At 28.6% G+C, this 25717-nt stretch overlaps 1 protein-coding gene across 2 annotated transcripts in view; it reads left to right on the top strand.

Moving 5' to 3' along the window:
- LOC148228183 (lachesin-like) overlaps window positions 1-25717 on the top strand; it is a 174390-nt gene that overhangs the window by 35749 nt on the left and 112924 nt on the right. For both annotated transcript variants that reach the window (XM_088199670.1, XM_088199671.1), the window contains one exon: window positions 8795-8901. In XM_088199670.1, the coding sequence (XP_088055796.1) occupies window positions 8795-8901 (107 nt within the window). The remainder of the gene's footprint in view (window positions 1-8794; window positions 8902-25717) is intronic.

Genomic DNA, 25717 nt, shown 5'->3' with positions numbered 1-25717 from the left:
AATTGTTTAAGCGATTGATTAAAGCAGCGATAAAATACTAGCGATTAATTGCTGGCGGTGATTTGCGGGCTATACATTTTCTTAGAATCGTTCTTAATACAATCTAACGATTCCTATACAAGATATCAAGTGCAACGATATTTTTCTTTTAACCATTAAATAACTAGTCATTACATACAAAAGGTAGTTATTTTTATAAAACAACTATATATCGTGGAAAAAAATTGGCAAAATGGAATTTATCCTAGAACATTTGAAAAAATAGCAGAGCGCTCAATAGTGTTGTAAAAAAATTATCAAGCTACACAACTCTACAATGATAGTTTAGCGATCCTCGACGATACAGACTCACTTTATAAAGCTTTCCTAGTTCTACACTGACTTTTTTCTCACATAACCGAGCGCCTTAAAATTTTTCGCACACCCAAACACAACCTCCCTTACAAATTGGTTTACCAAAACACGATTTCAATTATTCGCTTTTACAGCAGTGTAACAATACTCGAAACTCCAAAATAATTAAGTTAGTTTTATCCCGCGTTCGCGCAAACTCAACAACAACCGTTTTTGGCGTGTGACGTAACTAATTAAATTTGTATTTATCAACGTACAGATTGAAGAATTTGCCCCCTTATGTTTTTCAACAACTTTTTTGTCTTTATCTACATAGATACATTTATATATATACAAATATATATAACAACAAGAAGTAAATATTTAAAATTGACACTTGCGCGTTAATTAATCTGCCCCCTTATATTTGCCTGTTTTCGTGTCAAATTGTATTTGAAAAGCGCGCAGAGATTCCCCTATTATAGCTCTCTCCCTCTCTTTCACTTTTTCACTCTCTCGTACTAAGCAATAACGAACCAATGACTGTATTAACTGTACAAGTTTAAGCAATAATAATATGAACGCACAGTGGAATTAAACGCTGGGGATTATTGTTGTTATGCAAATTGTCAAGGCGGATGGCAGATGATGGGCGTCCAAGATTAATTTTGACAATGATAGCTTTAGTGAATGTGCAATGATGATGGCAATGAGACATATATTACATGTAACAAGGATATAAAGAGGACGTCTACGTTGGACTGCCGCCGAGGAAAAATTACTGACTAACGATGTCACAGTCTATCATTTTATTTTGTTTTTTTTTTAATGTTTTTTTTAGTTATATCTTTGCTTATATTAATTTATTGATACTTAATTTAAAATTGTATCAAACCTTCAGTTGAAGACTTACACCATGTAAGAGTAAAAGTAGCCAAGGTGCTCCTCCAATTATTGTAAATCATGCAGACATATATAGCACGTCGAGATTATTAACTAGATACACTTCACTCTCAGGTGCGAAGGCTAGGCACTTCTCCGATCAAACATCACAAGCCGCCAGGGGGGCACTTGGCCCGTGCCCCAATATTGTATCACACAACAACGTCAAACAAAAGCGGCCAAATCCCGGCTGCTCGTGTCTGATTTATGTGCACCGCACGCCGCGGCCGCGACGGGGACCGGGATAATGAAAATGATAAACGGGAAGATAGCAACCGGAGACTTTGAGTAACTGCTGAGTACGGGCCAAACAAATGGTTGTACTATTTTTTAACGACGCGGCTCACATTAATATTCATCGCGGAGTCCTACGCATCCAAACTCTCAACAAACCTAACCCCTCCCTTCTGAGTTATTTTCGAACCCTTAAAAAACCTGAGTAGGTTAATGTTCAAAATATATTGTACCCGTAGTTTGCTGTGTAACATATTTTCAAGCATCCAGATTCCGTTCCTCTACATCAAATCGATAGGCAGCAGATGCAGCAGTTGTATATGCACGAGATCCAGGATGAAGGTGGCACTAAAATGGAACAAACAAAAATGTCAAATTTTGATTCGAAAATGATAATTATTGACGAACGCTAACTAGCTACCATTATTTTTTAATGTGCAAAATATTTTTTACGTCAATAGAAATCATGTTTTTCTGAAACAACGTGATGATAAAATACCCATTAAAGAGCCCATTTGTGTTTTTATTTAGTCCGACCAGCATTTGGGGACTTCTTCTCCCTCTTCTTCACTCCACGCTGCCGATGACCACCATTCTCTTCAGATTATTGTCTCCTCAAGCAACATGTCAAAAAATAACAAATATCGTCATTTACGTTGTTAAAAGACAAAGGAAATTTATTTAAATATAATAATAAAAATACAAATTGAATTTACTCCGATTGATTTTCGAGCAGCCGCATTCGGTTGTTTCGACCAAAAAAAAGCAAGCATTTAAATATAAAACAAAATGGCCGACATCAACATGACAACAGTTTTGAATAATTATTATTTATAAATAAAATTTTGCTACGCAACAATAATTTTCATTAATTCGTCATTTGTTTTGTTCGATTTGAATGAATATAAATAATCGGATTGCAAATTAACTAGGTGTGTTATAACCATAAAAATTAAATATATACATAATGTGTTGAGGATTAGAAGAATACATTGATTAAACTGGATAAACCATCATAAAACAATCTTCGTAAGGAAATCTTCAAATTTTGAATACCCGTCAATGGGCTCCGAGACCGAAAAGTGAGTATTTTTTTTATAATACCTTAACATTATCATTGCTTTTGATTTAATACACATATACGTAAGATTTGACTACATGTATATATACTAAGTACGTATAAAGATTGAAATGCTAATAAAACGTATTTTTTATCTATTGATATTTGGGAATACTATTTTTTATGACGATCGCGTGACAATGATTGTGATGCAGTCGGTTATTTAACTGAAGAAGCTTGGTTACAGCAAAATAAATTAAAACCATTATTGCAGCAAAAAAAATCACCTAGATCGTTTCGTTCTGATATATACATATGGGTAGTTTCTTGGATGTTATCTAATAGACGACATTTTACAATGATTATAAATATGTGATTGCATATCTGGAATAATTGACAACCAAAATATCTAAGAATAACTTATTTTTAGTTCCGTTTAGGAAAAATATGTATGTATACGTCATGGTTTTTATTAAATTTATGTTTTGTGCCATCATTCCTTTTTAGGAATAGTCAAATTCAAGATATTCACTTACATTAAATCTATGTAGTATGTTCTTTAAAAATATATTACTTGCTAACAGTGACTTCAACATAAGATTTTTTATGACATCTTTAAAATCTATATACGTAGTTTCTTTACTGAAAATATGTATGTTAAATCTTATTCAAATACAAAATAAAGTCTCTGACTTATAGGGTTAAAGCATATTTTTTTTAAATCACTCACGCACTACTGAGGATTGTAACCATCCTGATGTGTTCCAATCTCGTGCAAAATGCTCCTTCAGTTTACCCTTGATTTCTTTACCCGGAATGTTTGAACATTGAAGAGCCCATTTGTGTTTTTATTTAGTCAGAGCAGCACATTGGGGATGTTCCCCTACCTCTTCTTCCTTCCACGCTGCCGACAACTACCAGTCTCTCTAGGCTGTTGTCTCTTCCTGCGACGTGTCAAATAAAAATAGCTTCATACAGTTATTAAAAGACTTTTTTTAATACTCAATTTTCTTAGAATGGCGACATTCTTACTGAGATTTTAAATACCAGTATTACCCAGAGAACAGTCAATACCGGTGTTACCGATATTGACTGTTAACAGATTTATTACATTATTTTATTTTCATTAACACTAAATTTATGGAACCTGTCAAATTAACTGGTATATGATTTGATTTGTATCAGACAATATTTTTTCTAAATTTTTTGAACAATGCAAATATATTAGCACCATTTTTATTTTAAGAAATCTTGTCACTATATACTATTTTTAATGACACCCGTCATATTGACGGGTTTATGCCCGTAAATATAGTGTTAATTGGTAATTAAAAAATAACTAAAAAATACTGTCAATTCCTTCAAAGTAGAACAAAATGCTTCATTGCTAAGTTTGTGCTGTATTATATTGTTGAATGTTTTTACATGCTTATGATTTTTTTTTAAATCTAAAATTTGAGAGTTGAAACATTTTCTTTCAAGAAATTGAATGAAGATGTAGAAACTATTGTCGTATTTTTATTTTTTTAAATATAATAAACAAACAGGATAAATTTTTAGTAAATTTGCTGACATTTAATACCAATTATCCGTATGTCTGTTTATGGATATTCTGTGCTTTTAAACAATCTTTTTTACATTTAGATACTTTTTATTTTAGTTATTATTTATGGCTACTTTACGCTAAGACTAGTTTCTGTAATAAAATCATATACAGTTTTCGGTTTTTAAGCTCAAAGACACGCAGTGAATTTGTCTGGTATATATTTCATTTAATTAGTAATTATCTATACATATGTTTAGATGTCGGTATGGCCAAGTTCAAAGTGGTGTAACAGATCGTCGAGTCCAAAGTCTTTAAAAAGCTAATGTTGATGCATCTTGAAATAAATAAGTGTCTGAGTATTTTAAAGCCCTTTTATACGCTCCATGCGAGCAGCTTCGACGAATAACTAAACAAATTATTAAGAACAATTAGTTCGTATGGTGTACACCTTGTTGAACCTTGCTTAAGAATTAATAGAATTTTTTTTCAATGTAATCTTAATAAAATGCAGCTAGCTTAAATTCAAAATATTATATCCAACGATATTTTATATTGCGCGCAGTAAGTTGCTAGAAATTCTACGAAAAGTAATTTTGTATTCTTACGCTCTTGCGAATAATATTAACATCACCGAGTGATATGAAAATAAATAAAAAAACAAAAATATTAGTTTTTGTTTTTATAAACGTTTATTATGTAATTATAAACACCCCAAATAATTATTATACATCAAAAGCGTCAGATTTAACCAATTATCAAATTTTAATCACTCACAACTGTCAAAATATTTTGAAAACGGTCATATGGTTACCAACTCATATTTTATATGGATTACCTAATTGATCATATTTGTTAATATTATTACTGAAAAAATGTTTTAATTTTTAATTTTTTTAATTAAAAATAAATACATAACCTGTAGCAACAATAATTTACGCGAGCAATAAATGTAAAATGTAGCAAAATCAAACTATAACATACCTTAAAAATCATAATATACACTTTTTTTATTATTTCTATAAAAAAATTCTGTGTGTATTTACCGATCAAACATAATATTTAAAAACCATCACTTCCCTTTCCCCATCGTGTCGTGATTTGATTAATGTTTGTCACACAAAGAAAGCTCTTCTGACTGATCAATACATTTATTGTATACTTATAAGTATCGAAATGAAATATGCCATAACGTTACATTAAATTCGAAGCGACTGCAATGAATAATGATAACCATAAGTTATTGGTGTGTGCCCGCAATATGGCGTTTCTAATCCATAAGCATTAAATTATGTATCAAACCCCATTCGGTACTCCATGTATCATCTTTAGAATATTGAATAATGCCGACTAGCCTTGCAAATCTGGCTGCTTACGCTTTGACGATTTGTATCAATTTCGACATTGAACCGAACGCATATATTAATAAATTTTGGCATAATGAACTCTTAAGATACTACGAGACAACATTAAGTGAAATTTGCATTATATAATAACGCGTCAAAGAGATAGGATACAGTACAATCCAATTTATTTGAAAATATGATATAAATGACAAACACCCTTTAAATATAAAACTAAATTTAAAAACTATTACGACTAACTCATTATTTATATAATCACATTAAGATGTATTAAAAAAAATATAATTCTTATTAAAAAGATTAATTTTATAGATAGATTATATTCTAATACATATTTATAAACTCTAGTTTATTTATAACTAACAGGATTTTATTAAATTTTAGAATATTTAATAACTTTAAATATGTAATTAACTCATTAACAATAAAATTAGAATAAAAAATGTTAAAAATTTTTAAGTAACAATTAGCTGTTTTAACAAGAATATATTCGTAAGTAATATTTTTAATAGGTAGAACAGAAATATATTTTTTTTTTAATAAATAGATATGGTCATATTTAAAATGATATTGTAAACCATGTTACAGTAAAACATTTTTATTTTTAATAAAAATTATACGATACGTAGTAAAAATATTGTTTCAAATTTATTTATATTTTAAAGATATTTTTATTGCAAAAAAATTAAATAAAATGTATATTTATACACATTAAAGTCCTAAAAATACCCAAATCTATACAATTTATTATTACCCATATATCAAACCAACTCTTACCGAAACATTTTTTGAATCGCCCCTTAGAAATATGTCAAATGAGTCCTAAATGGTTTGATTTTTATGTAAATGTATATGCTAATTTATTCTTATTACAAAATCGATATTTATATATATATGTACATTTTCATACAAAATCATTTTTGTACGAATTTAAATAAAAATATGGTATTTTTTTACCTTGAGAACGTGATTGATATTTTTATTGAAAATATCTAATATGTTTTTTAATATTATTAAAATTCAGTTTTTCTACTTAAACAATAACTTATTAATAAAATATATTTTCCCACCAACTAGCCAATTAGGAAAGGCAAAATAAAAATAACATGTAAGAAGTCTTCCACTGGAAGCTTCTTTTAAATATTTTTATTAAAACTATAGTATTGTCTCTTATTATAATTTAATATCTTACTATAGGTTTTTTGTTTCTGGTCATAATATTGCTTATGTTAATTAAATTTATTAATTAGTTTTATCATATTTACACGTTTAGTTGTAACATTGTATTTTAGCATATTACTTGCAGTATGTTAGGGTGAGTTTTTAATCTGTCCAAATATTGTTCATTTATCTTTTTAACTGCAATTGTACGCTGACACAATTGCAGTTACTTAGTATATACTTGTTAGGAAAAGGCATAAATCAAGAAACACCTGTCATTAACATGAGGAATTTATTTTGTAATTTTTAAAGAATATTGATAGAAGGTATGGAAGTCACACCCCAAATCTAAGTTTAATGATATGAGTTATTTATTATCATTTTTTTTTTGAGCCAGTCCAGCCTGCGAGGTTAAAATCCCAGATGTTACCCTTTGTTCCAAATATGAGTTTTCCAGGTCAGATTTAACTTCAAGAAATTTGGTGGAGTTCTTTTTTGGTACTCATTTAATTTATAGATGTACCAGAGAACAAGTTTCATTGTTTAATTTAAATCTAATATAGTTTGATTTAGTTTCATTATTTCGGATTCACTATATAAATATCCAAGCTTGGGGTTTTATAAGATGATCTTGCAGTCGCTTTGACGTTATTTTTGGGTCAGTATTGTAAATCAACAAAAATCACATAAAATAAATATAATATAATCAACAAGTATGTGAATATTAGAAACAACAGCAATAATAAACTAAAATCGCGAACCTAATACACATTTATGAAAAAAACAAAACATGTCTGCCCTACTCATTCACTCGTAAATTTTATAATAAATCACGTGTAATGACCGATTACCATTTCACATACATATGTATTTTTAATTTTGTTTTTAAATAGAGAGAAGAAACCGTGGTTAGACTTTCTGAAAAAATATAAATTGTTGTCTTCTTACACGATTCTAAGTGCTTATTAGAAACCTCTTCTTTATGCCAAGCACTAGAAATAGTAACAGTTATAAGTTAACACGATAGCCGAGTGGTATAAGTCGCTAACTATTGACTTGAAAGACCTGGGTTCGAACCATATAAAAACCTTAGCGCTTTTTAATTTCTATTGTGTCTGGAAGATCGGAATTAGTGATTTTTGTATAAATATATTTCCGATTGATCATCATAATTGTATCTCGATAAGTGTCAAAAAAATAAAATTAATTAATTAAAATTGAGCTAGGTCGTACATTTAAAATATTTAAATTTTTTTAATAATGATTTTTCCAGCCCATAAAAAATATCATATATATATATATTTTAAAAAAGCCACGCTAAACACATTGATCTTGGGTTATTAACAAGAGCATAGAGAATAGCGCACTTTGTTTTTTTTTGTCTTGATGTCGGAGTTATTTTAAGCCAAAGGCTAAAAATAACTCCGACATCAAGACAAAACATAGCAGGTCAGCACCGTAGCAAGCTAATATTCGCCAAGTTTTTGACCTTGGCCGGACGTTCCCATTGACACCTTTTTATGTGCTCTTCGCCAGATAAAGTGGCGTGTTTTGTGTTGAAATTTAAAATGTCAACATTTATTTTTATTTTGTTTATTAATGCATCAACTGCTCTTCAGTATAAATAATATAAGACGCTCATAAATTTTACATTTATATTTGACTCTAAATTATTTTATCTAATGGTAAAATGTTGAACAGAAAATTACAATTCCTAATTTCTCACACAAGAGTTAAATAAAAATACTGTGTTATTTATTTAAAGTACATATATGTATGTTTCGAATATCCTTTAACATTGACCATTTAAATTTTTCAACCTTTGGATTTATGATAAACTTTTTTTTTATCAAGTAAATATATGCTAATATTCTTTGTAATATAAAAGTAGATAAAATAAAATGTTTTTTTTAAGCTACTTATTATTATAAAATATTCAAAATGTTTCTATTGCCTCTACTTTAATATTCGTTATATGACGTCGTATTGAAAATATGTTTACTCCCACGTGTGTTCCTGTAGGCAAATTCTATTTTATTTTATCGCCGACGTGGTACACGGGTTTGTTTATGCAATAAGTAACAATAAAGCGATCTTTATTGCACATTTTCGGATCGGTGAGATATTTTAATAACATGCTTTTATTATAAATTTCAGTACTTACCGAGGACCCTCGGTTCGCCGAGCCAATCCCGAACGTAACAGTAGCTCTGGGAAGAGATGCTAATCTGCCGTGTGTTGTGGAGAACCTCGGAACTTACAAGGTAATAAATTTCAATCTTTAACCACTGCCGATATTGTGTGGATATACTTAATTTTACGATGTACACACATACAAACATGCACACTAACAACGAAGAACAAAGGGACACTAACCGTTAGCATTAGAGGTCTTTTGATAAAGTGACATGAGAATGTTCAGATTTTTTTTAGATAAACTGATGTAGAATGAAATTTTCAATCAAAATAAAATTTGTGAATCTATTTGCAACGTCTTTAGTTAACGACTGTCAAGTTAAAGGTAGATTTATAAGGAATATAAAGTGATGTAATAGTATTCCTTATGAATAATAAGTAATTCACCTGATGCATATTTGATTACACATTAAACATTCTTGTTTTAAACTTTCTTCAGAATCGCGAAATTTCTAAATTAAATATTGAAAACCTTCACATTTAAAGTTTTATTTTCTTGCTTTAACAACTCGCTCTCGTTAATATTATCTTACTTAACAACTTCATCTCGTTTTTCACATTTCGTGTAACAAATGCCGAGAACAATGTTCGAGATAAGAACGGATGCTTTCATTATTTAAAATGTGATTTATTCGACATATTTTTTCATGTAATGCTACATTTATTACATATTTAACTCTCATATTTTAACGTTACATTGCACAGTTATTTTATACAAATAAATACCTCTGCTAACATGCGCGAAATATTTTTTGTTAATTTTTCGTTTGTACGTTTCCAGCGGAATTATAATAAAATTACCATATTTTATCATTATTCACACGATTAATGTCGTAGGAAATGGAGCTCTAAATTCCGACACGCACTATATATACATTAAAGTATAAAACACGTGTTTAAAAATATATCCAGACTTTCACATGATTAATAAATTTATGAGAGAATTACTTTTAGTAACGTGTAACATGTTTAATATGTAAAATAAGATTTCATAAACACATGTAAATAAATATATTGTAGAATGCATTAAATTTAAAGTTTATTTTATAAAATTAGTTTTAATGTATCAAATGTTATTATTATTGATAACTAAATTGGTTTTAATTAGTTTTTAATTCGCTTTTAAAATATTATTTGTAGATAATAATACAATTTTAATAAATAATAAGCAGTGTTTCTAAGAATTTTACAATTTTTTTTTAAACTTATATGTTTTTTAATGTATTTTAAAAACTTCATCATCATATTTATGAGCGCGTGAATGGGTTAATGTGTAATTATTTAAAGCAGTATTATGTAGAATTTCTTCTTCTGGTGTCATGTCTGCTTCCAGACGTTGGCCACCAGACCACATACGGTGGTTGTTTTCGGAAGATTAGTACGGTGGTTTCCCCTTGTTTTCCGTACCGCAGTTTCACAGCATTACCTTTATAGTTCCTGTTAATACAACTCCGACTGTGAATGTTTGTTTTTAATCTTTATCGATGTTGATTATCTTCAGCATTGGGACAGTATTGATTAGTGCTGTTGCTCTCAATAATCTTGGAGTTACCTTCTCCTACATCTTTCAATGTTTGTAATGCTAATCTCCCTAGATAAGATTTTAGATAAGTTATCTGCATAAGACTTATGAGGCCTACTTTACTAGATTTAATTACGGTGTTGCCTTCTCCTGTAAAGATGGCGTTTTAACAGTGACAAGTCCTTTCTACCGTAGAAGGAACGGCGACTCCCTCTAAGTCAATTTATGTAGAATATTAGCAGAAAATTAGTGGCATTTCGTTGGTAAATGTATTAACTGAAAATATAATATTTCAATTTATACATCATTTTTATCAGAAAAAAACCTGAACACAACGTAAAAACGTCCTAATATATACAATAAATTTTAAAAAATCTTATGATTTTCTATACTTTATTTTCATCTCGTAGAGAATAGATGTATTTAATTTACTTTAGTTTAAATTGAGAAACGTTATGAGTACAACAGTTATTTGGTAAAACAATATTATTTTAAAACACCGTTAATTAAAAATCAAAATATATAAAATAGGTGTTTTGAAAACGTTGCTTCTAAATATATAAATCACATAATTAAAATATGTAAAAATTACTATATTATTAAGAAAAATTAATGACAATATTATATTTTATTATTTTACATATTTCGTATTAAAATATTTTTTTGTGTATTAAAAATAATTTTAAAATATATCATTTGAGATAAAATGATTTTGATTTTTGCATGAATCAGTAATTTGTCTATTCATAAGTCATGAGTCATTATATTAGGGTTTAAGGGGCGTTATTGTGCGGTTTAGGTAACATATTCTTAGAACAACCATAAAAATCTAATTTATATAATTTTTATATATAATATTGTTATATGTATGAAACATAAAAAACGATAAATTCAATAAAAATTAAATTTAAGACATTTTTTGTTCATGTAGAATTTTAATTTTAATATTGCCCACAAATCTAGAATACATTTTTAATTTAATTTAATTTAAAGTAAACATTTTATGTTAAATTAAATTCTTGCTATCGAAATAGTTGCTAATTAAGCTAATTTATCTACTTATTATTTAATTTCCTGTTAACATGTATAATTAAATTTTATATTAAAAAAAATTGCATATAGGAACCATTAAAAATAACCAATATGTATAATATCAGAAAAATAGATTATATACATAATTAATTTTTTTTTAATATATGTCAAATAAACATGTTTATATTTATTATATCCCATCTTATTTATGTAATTATAATTATTTAAATTTATATAAGTAAAATAACTATCATTCATTACTTTCAAATAATACTAGGGCTTTTATTAATCGTAAAACAAAATTCAATATCGTGTATTTTAGTCAATCTTTAATTATCGAAATACTATTACACAGTTTTTATGTACTTTAAAAGTATTACGCTATAACAATTTTGCTTAGTAAATTAATAATATTAGTAACCATTGCAATACACTTGTAGTACAAGTCGCTGACTATTGACCTGAAAGTCTTTGGTTTGAATCCCATATGGATCTTAATGTTTTTAATTTCTTTGTGTCTGGGAGATTAGAATTATTGATTAATATATAATTGTAATTTCGATCAATTATCACAAATTAAGTTTACATTGATTTTTATATTTTCACATATGAATATCGCAATAAATCTATTGTGAAAATTGTCTAATAATGAATTACTTCAGTTCATAGCAAATATTTTATATGTATAAAAAAATCATCGAAAGAGACAAACTCTTTGCTAGGTCTTCTTAGCTTACTTTGCAAATCTCAATTGTCGATATATCTAAAAATAGAAAAGTTTTCACTTGTATTTGCTTATTTTCTATGAACTTTGTCAGTATTTCTACCGTACAAAAGATAAACAGATTCAAAACTTTTTTGATTAGGTATTATAGATTTATTTTCTTGCTAGTTGATGTGTGCTATTAAATTAATTAAATAAGTAAAACAAAGGTCATTATTACAACATTATCGATTCTTTTAAATAAAATAAAAACTACCAATATTTATTTAGAAGTGTTTAAACTGCACATAAAGTGATTTAGTTGTTAAAATAAACACATTTTAAAGGTAAATCCACACATTCGCTTAACCCAGATATTCCACGAAATATTGGACAATAAAAGCCTTTTAAAAATTCCAACAGAAAAATCTCGTATTTTTACACCGTATCGACTCCTGTCACGACCAGGTGCTTGCAATCAACAGGTGCCCCTTACACAAATCCCGTCTGTAATTGGCTGTTATTCAAATCCGGATCGGCGAGCAACACCGACGGTATCAGTGCCGAAAAGCGACTTAACTACCAACTACACCGCTACAATAAATCGACCTAGGGGATGTAGTTTGTAGTGTTTTGCGGCCTAGCCATGATACGCGCTATCATTAATTAACCCTCGGTACCTTTATGGGTGCCCAACAAATAGGCCCGAGCCGTGTGTGCATGATATTTTAATGTATTATTAGCTAACCGCGAGGCTTACCTTATTATATCTTTGGTTGTTAGCTAGGCCCGAACGATAAGCGCCCCGTTTAGCCCTTTTTAGCGCCGTTCCACGGCTCGCAGTTTCACATACTGTATACACGGTAGTTGGGTGCGTGTATAATTTAACATAGAGGATTGTATTATGAATAAGGCACGACACTTCCTTTGACTTGTATGGAGCGGTCGCTTTGACATTTAAGGGTGTGTTTGTTGAGAAAATGTGTCGTCAGAATGGGAAATAAAAACTAATTAACTACTATATTTTACTATGATATATAATATAACTTATTATAATTAATACTGAGAATATTCAGTAAGTTTAATATTCTATACTAAGTTCCTAACTAAATAAAAAGATGTATGTTAATTAAAAAGCTTTTAAAGTGTATCTTGAAAAAATATGCTTTTAGTATCTTAAATTCCCGAGTATCTTTTGTACTTTTACTCTCATATCCTCGTTAATAAAACTTATCAATGACTTATTTTCCGAACTGATTTAAGCTTTTCCGTGATGAACTATTTCTTAGAAGGTCTTGTCTTTTTTTCTTTCAAAGTTACAATTCATGCGAAGGCTTATACGTTAACGTTATACCTCCACAATATTATTTTTTTATTGAGATTCTTTCGTTGCAATATGACAGGCATTAGTCCGGTAGTTTATACCGCCAGGACTTTATTCTTAGCCAGTAGGGCTTCCAGAAGTCACTGCACGTTTAGAGGTGCTTCTAAAATCTGCAGCTCAGATGCTTCTGAACAACAGCGTTTTAATAAGAATCAGAGATATTTTATTCTCCGATTGGATCATTGTTTTATGCATTACGGAATGCCTTATTTATTTATATGTTTTCTAGTTATATACCTAGTTTAGTTTTGTTCCTAATATACTATTATTAAAAATAATACTCACATCGTATTTTAAGATGTAAAAAGTATTAAAGTTAAAATTGTAATGTGATCGTCACACTTTCAAATTTGTATTACTAAGACAAAGAAGGACATATGCTCGTCTCCCGTTCATCATTTTCCACGCCAACATTTTCCCGCTTTAGCCAGTCTCTCTCTTTCCCTCCCGGTGTAAATGAGCTTTTCCGCGAGGCTTTGTCTGGCTGGCGCCGACCGCAACTTAATTAATATTACAATTTTCGAGTTTAAGTAACTGTGAAATTTGATATATACGAAAAGCGCCCCTTTGTCCCGTCACTCCGGCGTTAATTTGAATACCCTTTTGACACGAACGCAAAAAAGGCCTACTTACACATCTTTCGAGGACTGTTAGAATCACAATGATTCGCACCGACAATCGTCCGACGACAACGATTAATTTAATTCCGTTTTAGCTGCGAAACGATCGCCGGTTAAGGGGAAACGGAACGCCGTTCCACCGCGTAGCGTTTACCCCCACTGCTCTATAGCAAGTACCTCACGAATGCCGGCTCGATTATCGCGCGATAAAAAATGCTAGCAGTTGGCGTTTTCAGTAATTAATTTGTTCGATTTAATACAGAAATGGATTCATTTAAGTGTTTCTGTGAAGGGTTTGAATTAATTAAATTACACCTTAGCTGCTTAAGGTCAATCAATTCTCTGGCTTATATATTATATTCATCGCATTAATTAAAACAGCAGAGAATATCTAAAAAAATTTATTAAAGTACACTGATTGAAGTCAATTGCTTACAAAAGCAATGATAATAAAATTGAGAAAGGTAATCAATGAGCTTTGGCATCTGAGCCAGAAACGTGTCAAATATGTTATTATATATAAATGGGTTAGAATATTAGAATACTCGTTTATTACAAATAATTACGGGGAATAATTAAAAAAGAGAATTTACATAACTAAACTAAAAAAACGTGTTTTTTAATTGGCAACGTTCATTTTACGAACCGCGTTTTAAATGGCCGAATCATACTATATTAAATATGATGCTGCAGTTCTAAAATCCATCACTATGTATAATAGTTTCTTGAATTTAAAATAAACAAGTTGCTAATGAACAACACAATAATATAAATGTTTTAAAACATTACAAAGAGTATAACTTGGTATTATTTTGACTTAATACTTTTTGATCAATTTACTAAATATTTTAGTAATTTTTTTGTGACGTTTTTCTAAAATTAAACACATGTTATCATGAAAAAAACAGTAAAATAAATTCTACATAAAATGTCTGTTAATTTAATTTTCACATTGTATTAAGCGTTTTATAAGAAAATACAGACAGATGTGTGACTTTTGCCATTAATCATAGAACATTGAACTATTATAAGTCGTTATAATCATGCATTTATTATATGTATATTGATTTCGACTATAATCAAAAAATGTTAATAAAACTAGATCGTTTAATAGTATTATAAGTAATTCACACAATAAAATCTTGCAAATATATACTTGGATTTTATATTTTCGCTTGCTAAATATCTATCAAAAGCATAAAATATATATATACACTTAAGCTATTTTTACGCAGACACTTGTATAACAATTAATTATTTTGAGCACACTTTAATTTAATAAATTTAAATACACGTAGATAACGCATTTAAGCTATTGCCTTACGTAATCAAGATTAACTATCTTAGTCGCATTAAATTAACGAGGTCCGATTATCGATATGGAAAACCTATTGTATATAAATTAAAAATAGGTGATATTTTAATAACATAAATATTTAAAAATATAATGAAACGTTATCGCAATTAAAAAGTTAGATAATTATAAACCCTTTTGATTTATGGATGAACTTTCAAGGTAATACCATAATTATTATATACTCATAAGCCATTTAGAAAATAAAACGATTTTTTATTTTTTACAGTACCTTAGATAACTAAAACATATTTTTCCATAAAGCTGTTGTCATATAAATAATATTTTTACGATTCAGAAAGTAACAATTTATTGATATTATTATTAACACAAGTTTTGTTATTTGCGATTATAATTTTTTTTATTATTAACAATTTTAAATGAATTATTACTTTTATATTAATGTTTGCAATATTTTACTGATGACTTTTTAAATTGAAAGTTAAATTATTGATTTATATAGATACTTATTATCAAAAGTAATAATATATTTTTTTATTGAGAATATATGCTAAAGAATACACAACATTTTTCAGTTGTACTTAGTAATAAAAACAATATATTATTTTTTTTGCAATTTTTTTAATTAAATTTTTTGGGGATTTTTGAGCATTTGACGTTTTATTTAATTACAATAAAATTATTTTTTTGGTGTAAAGAATATTTATTTATCTGTTAATAAATCTAGTTTTTTTAATGTCACTGTTAATTTAATTTTAAGCTTTACAAATTATATACAATATAGCTATTTATAATATTTGTAAGGCTTCAAAAAAGAATTAAGAAAATAATTTAAAAAATAAATAACTAATTTAAAAAAAGTGTAATAGCCTAGAAATACCAACGATTAAAGAGCAATATCATTTTCATACCAAAAAATACTTTGCGAACCCACATTAATCGGAGATTATGAAGCTAAAGAACACATTTAATGGTTCTAATCTAATCTTCAGTTAAATGTATTTTATTTTATCTCTTTTCTTTCACTTGAATTTAAAATTTTTTTTTTAGTTTTTGCCCCTCAAATTGTAACAACCAACGTACTTTTTATTCTTATTTTTATTACTTGTAGCTAATAAAAAAATTGTTAAAATTAAATTATAATAATTATCAAAATTTATTTTAAGCAATTTCGCGTGCAAAAAAATTAAGGTTAAATCTTAAATTAATATTATATTACAACCCTGTATTATTGATGTCTAAAATTGCATTCCCCAAACACTAGAACTAAACGCCTTTTAGTGTGTTTTTTTTGTAGTATTGTTTTTGGGAAACATTTGTACGCTCAATGATCCATTTTCCGGTGTGTGCTTCCAAGAAGTACCATAGGATAGCTATGGGTGGAAATATGGGGTGTGTTTTTTTTGGGTGTGGGGTCGCTTCTAGGTGGTCCCTGTGCACAACAAAACCCAGTAAAAAAACACATACACGAAACATATAACCAAAAAGAAAAACAAAACGGTCGTGGGAGAGAGAACTGCTCAATATATTCAATATTCAGTTGCTCCGGGAAGGAATTCTCCCCTTGTAAATCTTTCGCTTACGACGGCAGCCAGACAAATGGGGACCGGACTCGAAAATCTTAAGCTTGAACGTATTATTTTATATTTTAAATATATATTGTTAAAAAAATAAATAAATAAAAAAAGCAGATAATAAACGCTAGCAATTTTTTCTCGTGTTTTTCGTCTTCTCTGTGTATTATTTCGCTCATCTTCTACTTCTCGCCCGTAATTTTAACGCTCTCTAGAGATAATTGAAATTAAATTTGATACGTTTCTTTTTGCGAATATTGCCGCTGAATAAACACTTTATATTATTTTTGATATAAAAATTCTTACTGCAAAATATAAAAATAATTTTAGACCGTATTTTCTGACAAGATTTTTTCATAATATGAAATTATTATATCAAATTTTAGTATGACTACCTGAGACGGTAATTATTTTATAATGATATAAATATAAATGTATAATTTTTATATACTATGTTTATATATTTATTTAAAAGCATATAGTGCCCTAACCCTGACACACAATTGAAAAATACAGATAATATATAATAAATATGTTACTTTTATTTCAACTGGATTTACTTAAACTTACTTTGTTTATATTAGAAAAAACTCATTTTATTTAAGATGTGACAATTTTTTTTTTATGCGCAGTCTTAGTCAGTATTTTCAAAGAACTATGCACGTGATGATATTGCTACAATTGTTTGTTTTTAATTAAATATTTTTCTAAATTATATTATGTGTTAATTACGCATGTACTTTACGTATTAGTAACTAGGTATCAGCGCTTGTTTTTGCCTGTATGAAGGGTTAACACTAATCTGTACGACATTTAACCCATAGCATCCCACCAAGTCACTACTCAGCTACCGCCACTAGTATGTACATAATATACATTATATATGTATGTATCCGGCAATATGTGTGTCTACAAATTTTTATTGAAGCCCTGAGGAATATTTTGTGTGCATGAAACACCTTACGTGGTCATTTTTGCCGGCGGCGAAACGTGCTAGGTAAATTCCAACAAAGTGGAGTAAATCTTTGCTTCGCTCCGCACAATAAGGCGCCTTTTGCCCCTTTGCTCCGCCCGTATGTGAATGGAAGAAATATGGTAGAAACATGCATCACCCTGTATGCCAGCGTGTGTGTGTTGTTGTTGTTGTATTGCTTGCCCGAGCGCACTAAATTATTTATTTGCATGTTAATATTGCACGCTGTTATTTATTCTACGACTACTATCTTTGTTCGGGGAGAGAAAAGGTAGTAGTGTCCCTGCAAGCTAGAGGGGTAAATTTTTAATGTGCCACATCCCGTGAAAGGAGTCTAAAAATATTTACATTTTTTATGTGAAACATCATTGTGTGCAACTATTTTTAAAATAATAACTTGAGAATTAATTTAAAAGCACTACAAATAAATGCATTTATAAAGTCAAAACTAATTAAATTTGATATTATATATATTTTTTTAAGCAAAAGATATTTTAAAAGCTACAAACCTCCTGAAAATAAAAAGTGCTTTTTTTACCTCTTTGAATGCTGTGTATTAAAATTTACCAGCTCTCGCGTCGTACTTGCAAAATGTTCAGTAGTTTTGATCTATCATTCATTTTAGTACACTAGGCAGACTAAGGATAAGGTCTGACCTCCTACGAGAAACAGAAGCCAAATTATCGATGCATTTCAATACTAATTTAAAAAAATGTAGAGGGAAAAGAGCTTAGATTCGGTTCAGCCTTTAAAAACCAAATCATAAAACTATGCACATATATATTTATTTGTAAAAATACTAAATCACGTTATCCATTTATTTTCCATAAAAAAATCATACTTAGGTACTTCTAGTACTAAACACCGATCTTACAACTTATTAAAAATAATGTCATAAATATAAAACAGATCCTGACATGCGTAGATTTTTTTATATAAGGCAAAGTTTTTTTACTAACGTACAATTTGTTTAGTTAATATAAATACGATATGTTCTCGTAGCCTTGTCTGCGTCCTGTATAATCCAGTCATTTTTAGAAGTTCGGTTGAGCTCTGAATTTCGATTTTCGTAGTTGAACCAAGAATGACGTGAAGAGGGAAGCGGATGCTTTCTCGGTCTAAGCTAAGCATAGCTGTGACTTTAGATGATTTCTGGTGTATCAGGGGTTATCAATAAATATTAAATTGCTCTTGGAAATGGCAAATGATTTTTAATAATTAATATATAAATCTTGAAGACGACAAAGGCGTTGTCGTCCATGATGAATTTAGACTTGATGCGAATGATATACTGGTAAGATTTTTTTTTAAAGTATACATAATATATCACTTTTGATGCTACATATATGATTTAAAAACTGATTAAAAAATATAAATTTCATATTCCCGAGATAGCTATGTTACGTCTATATTCAACTGACATATCACAAAGGAAACGAAACAAAAACCGCACACAATTTTGTCTTTAGAGCCGTTTTAATATATGTTTATAAATTTACGCAATTTACATAACCTATTTATTTGTGATAATGTAAGGTATTTATATATTGCTTTATTATTTGAATATAATGCCGATGGTAAAAAGGTAGATAAAGTTTTATTATCCTCTCATCGGTGAAGATAGTATCAAATTAAAAGTTATAGTATAATGTAATATTTAAGTCTGGTCTTAACTCTACTTTTCTTTAAATTTACTAATACAGTATTATTATAGCTTTAACTACTAAATCCAGCACCTTCAGAGCAGCAAGTAATTAATTTAATTATTGATATGGCTTAGTAACTCTTCGACGTAGAACTAGAGCTCAAACGATCCCATAGTACTAACATAAATTTTATATTTGTATGTATATTAAATATCATGCAAAACTTGTATAGCTGATAAAATAATTGTTAACATAAATATAATATAAGTTAATACCGCACATTGGTAGTGAACAAATTACTTGATAGTGAAAACCTGCCTGGTCCAAAGTTACATTCTTAGTCACCAAGTTTAGTTTCAACATAGAGCATTAAATATCCCACAAATACATTGGTCAAAAGTTTGTATGCAATACTCATCTATAACGTATACCACATTTAGTTTTTAAATACATAGTTTAGTTGAAGAATATATTTTTGTTGATTTATTTATTATTTTTTTGCCCAAAAACTACCTTTATTAGTAATGTTGTATTAGCATATGTATCTTTCAATACAAAATAGTGAATTAGATACTATTATAAAGCTTAATAAACATAGCATTAATTAGAGTAAGTTGTTATTCTATTATTTTATTTGTAATCGCATTTGATGTTACTCTCGAGAACAACAACATCATATAATTAAAATAAAGTGAAACATAACTTTTGTATACTAATATATTTTAAATATATTGCATATACCTGGATCTAAATATAACCTATTGTATACATTGCAAACAAAGTTCAGTTAAATTAATTTTTCAATGTAAACACCGACCACGGCATTATGGGGCGGACCACTAGTGAGTTTTCTTTTCCTGGATTTCATTCGGGTCCTGTGAATCCCATCGGCCTCGTAAACAGATTAGTCTGTCTTTGCGGCATTGGTTTCCGACGCTATTGCCATTTGTCCCGGCGATACCATGGGTCTCACCCTACGACGACTCTGGGGTGGCTTATTGCTTAGACACATCCAATTTCGATTAATTTATATCCCCACATTCGCATACTTCCACACTTTGTATCCGGGAGAGCAAGATTTTAAACCATAGTATGAATCTGGGGCGAACAAACAAGTTTGTTTAGGCGAACAATTAAATCACATTCTTTCAAAAAACAGCAATTTGGTGCTTTGATAAAATTATCATTTTTATCTTTTTAACTACAAAATGTGACTCTTTTTAATATCACACAGCAACACCTAAATACAATAAATCCTTCTTTCATATTTGTTGGTATAAAAAGTTTATTTAATAAAGACAATCGAGTGTCTTCCTAGAAGCCAATACAATTTGACAAAGCGGTAATTTGGTTATTTATGTTTGATTCTCACGTATTCATTCCATCGTTTCTTTACATCCAAGGTCTTTGCCATATTGACATACGTAACAACTTCTCGGTTGATTTTTATTGCTAGCGAATCGATCTTATATGCATACGATTTATGTGCTGAAATTATAGTGCTATTTACTAATTGTATTATATTTCAGTATAGTAGCAAATTTATTTAAGGTTCTTCTGAAAAATAGAATAGTCGTATTATCCGTCATTTTAACTGTAGTGGTTTGGTTTACAACGGGTAGAGTACAGTTCCCAGTACATATCCATAATTTACTACACGTAATATGTGTATGTACATATTTTCTTACTCGACTCTTGTGTATCTTTTTCTTATCTCATATTTGTAATACATCTTAAATAAAAGTTTAAGCGACATCTAATAATATTTATTAGTTGATTTTTTCCTTATATTTTATGACAATAAAGATGTGATAAACTTGATCTATGGTTAAGTGCTCATACTCGAAGCCGTACCGGTGAGTCAAAATTAGCTGCTAATCCACAAGTATTGGTTTGAGGCGCTTAATAAACAGTTTCTCAAACTGTTTGGAGATAACTGAGGAAGGGATCATATCCAGGATTAAGTTACGTTCTCCTTGTATTTTGGCTTTAAGTATCTGTCACAAGACCTCATTTATATTACATAGCTCTATATACTAGGCACATGTATTGCTTTTCTATTTATTTTTTTCAGTTGACCCGAGTTTTTAAATCGTAATTAAATCATTAACATAATATTTCACTGACGCATATAATCGTATACTTATCCATACATCTACATATTTTGGTATGTATGATATTTTTAAATTGCATGTACGTTTCATAGTACTGCAAGCGAAATGTATGTGTTGAAATAAAAAAAATCTTTTATTACGTTTCGTGTGCTTTTGTACTATCCGGCCATCCAATTATTCAAACAGGAAACAAAGGATTCTGCTTAATCTCCGACTCCTATTTCAGATTAAGTTATAACGTGAATGTATTAAATTTACGATCCCAGTAAAAAATACGGTGATTTCAAAAGTGTGAAATATATTAAAAAAATAGAAATACAATATATTGTACTTATATTTTTAAAATATAAAAATTGCAAACTGGTTCATACGGATCAATACGTAATATTTTATCTGTGTAATATAGATTCTAGTCATACGGTTTATCAGCTCACCTGCCGTATATTAATACGCTATCAAAACTCCACGAACGTTATTTTATACAATACAAACAAAAGCGTACATTGATGTATATGTGTATATAGATATATATGTACATACATATTAATTGTTTTCAATTGAAAATATCCTTTAATACATTATAGTTTTTTATACATATTGATTTTTGTTGTAAATTTATATAACCGATTTTTAGGTAAAGTTTCAGAGATGATAATAAAATGTTAATATATGTCTAATTCGAATAAATTAATGGTTAGTTAAATCAAGCCCTTTATTAATTAAAAATATTAACAAGCTTATAATATTTTCTAAATAAAAATAGGTATAATTATGGACCTAAGATATTTAAAATGTGAGTTAATTCATAAACATTTGTCAATTTGTTGATATACATTTAGAACTGATTTAAGTTTACGTATATATCCGTTGTTTTTATTTATTAATATTTAATATTGCATTTATAGTAAATAATATTTTTAAAAATCAGTTATTTTTATAATTTTATGTTTAAAGTTTGTTTTAATATTTTTTTTTACATATTTATTATATATTATTCTGCTTTTGTGGATTTTTTTATCAATACAGAGGCTTCCAATATATTTTATGAAATTAATATAAAATATTTTTGGTATTAATTTGTATAGTAATCATATTTTTTATTTATTATTTATTTAGTTATACATGTAAATATATTGCAATTATATTATATGTAAATATATAACTATCTGGGATACCTCAAAAGAGTGAAAGATCAACCGCCGTACATGTACGACTATACTCTTCAAAATTTTTACTACAATATTTAGCGTGCCGATAGATCGATATAAAGAGAACAAAACATTGAATTATTAATTGTATTAAAGACCAAATAAACGTCATAAAGCATACTTGAAATTTTTGCGTAAAATCCATTTATAAAACACTAATGGTTTGCGTAAAAATAGTGAAATATTGAAACGTTAAATACGGTACGTTTTTTTAGGCTTGATTTGGTTTCCGATTTCGTTTTTAAGGGTCGCAAATACGGTTTTCAATTATTTTTAGTATCTAACTGTTCGATTATTGAATTAAAATGGATGAAGTTTTTGGATATTGAAATATATTCGTAATTTTTTTCTTGGTTTTTACTAATATTAATTCATTTAATCAATTGATTATAAAATATTATTAAGGTGAAAACCCATAATTCTTTAAGAATCGTCCAACTTTTTGAGTTTTATATAATATGCATAGCATAATGCTGTGCGAATTATTTATTAGTAAATACGTCAAAAAAAACTTTAATTTAGTATTTATCATACTTATTTTAGAGCAAAATTTTGCTAGTTTGTAAATTTATATATAAAATTACAACCTGTACTTATGATTGAAATTGACTGATTTTTAATTGCGTAGATTCTATATCCTCAGTTTTAATACATTTTAAGAAAATGCGGCGCAAATGAAAATTTCTTTCAGTCAAATTAAATGTGCTTTAATTGAAAGTTAGATGTTAGTGTATGTAGCTTGTATAAAATTATTTGATTTTAACTTAAATATGATGTTTTTTAGAAGTGTCTTATTATCTTGTATTTTAACATAAGACATATTTTAATGGCAAAATTTAGGGTAGGCAAATGATATTACGATTGACAACATACCACCGCTTCCTTACAGATATATAATTTTGTAAATTATATGATTATAAGAATTCCATATCCAGCAAGAGATAATCTGTATATTAATATATAACGATAATTATAAAATGATGCACAGTACTATTTATGATGTTCTATTCCAAAAAAATTGATTTCGAAAACCAAAAAAAGCTTTTTAACGTATATCCGAGAATGTCAATAGCAAATTTGTAAATGCCGATTTTATTGCTTTCTATGTAAACGATATGCGACTGTTTGTCGGTCATCTTTTAGCAAATGGAAAATAAAAATAGACAAAAAGATAGTTAAAAATCGAGCAAATAATTCCAATAATCAAATATTTAATTCTTTTATTGAGAACCATAGTTGCGAAGTCAGTTCCGCTGCTTTTCTAAAACATATTTTTAATGTCATTTTATATATTTATACAAATAGTTACAAATTGTGCATAAAAAACTATAGACACAGTGTTGTTAGCTTCTGCTATTTTTTATATATATTAAAACTGGTCATGTTTATGATCAACAAATAATTTTACTCTATGCTTAATAGTTTATGTTTTTAAACACCATGTTCAACCATTGGCGTGCAAAAGTTTTCTGTTCACTAATAGTAAATGTGTTTCATTAAATGAAAACTAGATCAGTTCGAAGGACTTAGTCCTCTTCAGCTGTCTTTTCAAGTTGTCAATATTGAGGAGTGTGCTGCCTTGATGTTGACGTGATGTTGGAACACACCACCTAGCAATCACAATATTTTGTAGCACTTAACTTTGCCATGGTACTGTTTAGCACATCCCCAAAGTTGTATGACGTAGACAAATTGGTTTCAGAATTTAATTGTATATCTTGATTTTTTTTGTATATTGATAGTTTAAAGTTTCTTTCCATAAGCCAATATAGCTTTCTATATTTCATTTTAAGTACTTCTTTATTATTTTGTATATGTTCCTTTCACCGCAGTTTGCGTTCCAAGGTCATGCCAAGATATTTAGCTTTATTTCCAAATGATATAGTGTTGCCGTTTATGAAAATTTGCAATTGATCACTAATATTTTTACTGGTTAAGTTGATATGTGCTGATTTCAATTCACTCAACTTTATTTTACATTTTTTGCTCCAATTGGTGCTCCTATCAGCGGCTTGTTAAAGTTTATTTGTCAAAATTCGCTATTTCCCACTGCTAGGATTGCTGTATCATCCGTGAATGCTGCAATTGTGACATTCTCTATTTGTGGCAAATCATACGTGTACAACAAATATACTATCGGCCCTAGGACACTTTCTTGTGGGACTCTAGCTCTTATTTATTTTAATTCCGAATTATTTTGTTTAATTTTGAATAAGTTGTTGAATCTGATCAATTATTTAAAATAATTATTTAAAGATTGACAGATTGACTTTTACCAAAACATTGACAGAATCTTTAGATGCAGAAATGCAAGTAAATGTCGCATATAAATATGTTAAGAATGACTTTTACAAGGTTTGTCATTGGTTCATTCCATTGTCGAAGTTCATAGCATACTTTAATCAGGATATACAATATAAAATCATCATATAATTACACACTCTTTCGACCCAAGAAGTTCAGAAAAGGTTTAGTTTCGGCGGCTAACTGAGCGTAACCTGTAACTTTTTACTGGCAGAAGTGTTTATAGTCAGGGATTTAAAAAAAATACATCATTAAATAATTAAATTTTATTTTTAACATAAAAATCTGCAGCTGTCCAACTCAAATATCAAATAAAAAATTACTCTTAGTCACAATATTTATAAATTATACATTTTATAACAAAGAGCATATATTTAAATCCCCATTTTTTACATACATGTATGTACTTATTAACTCATACACTATTTAAGTTCTTATAACACACCCGCCGGGTTAAAATCCAGAGGTTCAAAAGTTACTTCCGCGGTC

Source organism: Plectrocnemia conspersa, unplaced genomic scaffold (assembly GCF_051122295.1).
Source record: "Plectrocnemia conspersa isolate PC_06_02 unplaced genomic scaffold, ASM5112229v1 ptg000012l, whole genome shotgun sequence".
In the NCBI taxonomy this organism is placed as follows: domain Eukaryota; kingdom Metazoa; phylum Arthropoda; class Insecta; order Trichoptera; family Polycentropodidae; genus Plectrocnemia; species Plectrocnemia conspersa.
The sequence above is the reverse complement of the archived record's forward strand: the minus strand, read 5'-3'. Positions and strand labels throughout refer to the sequence as shown.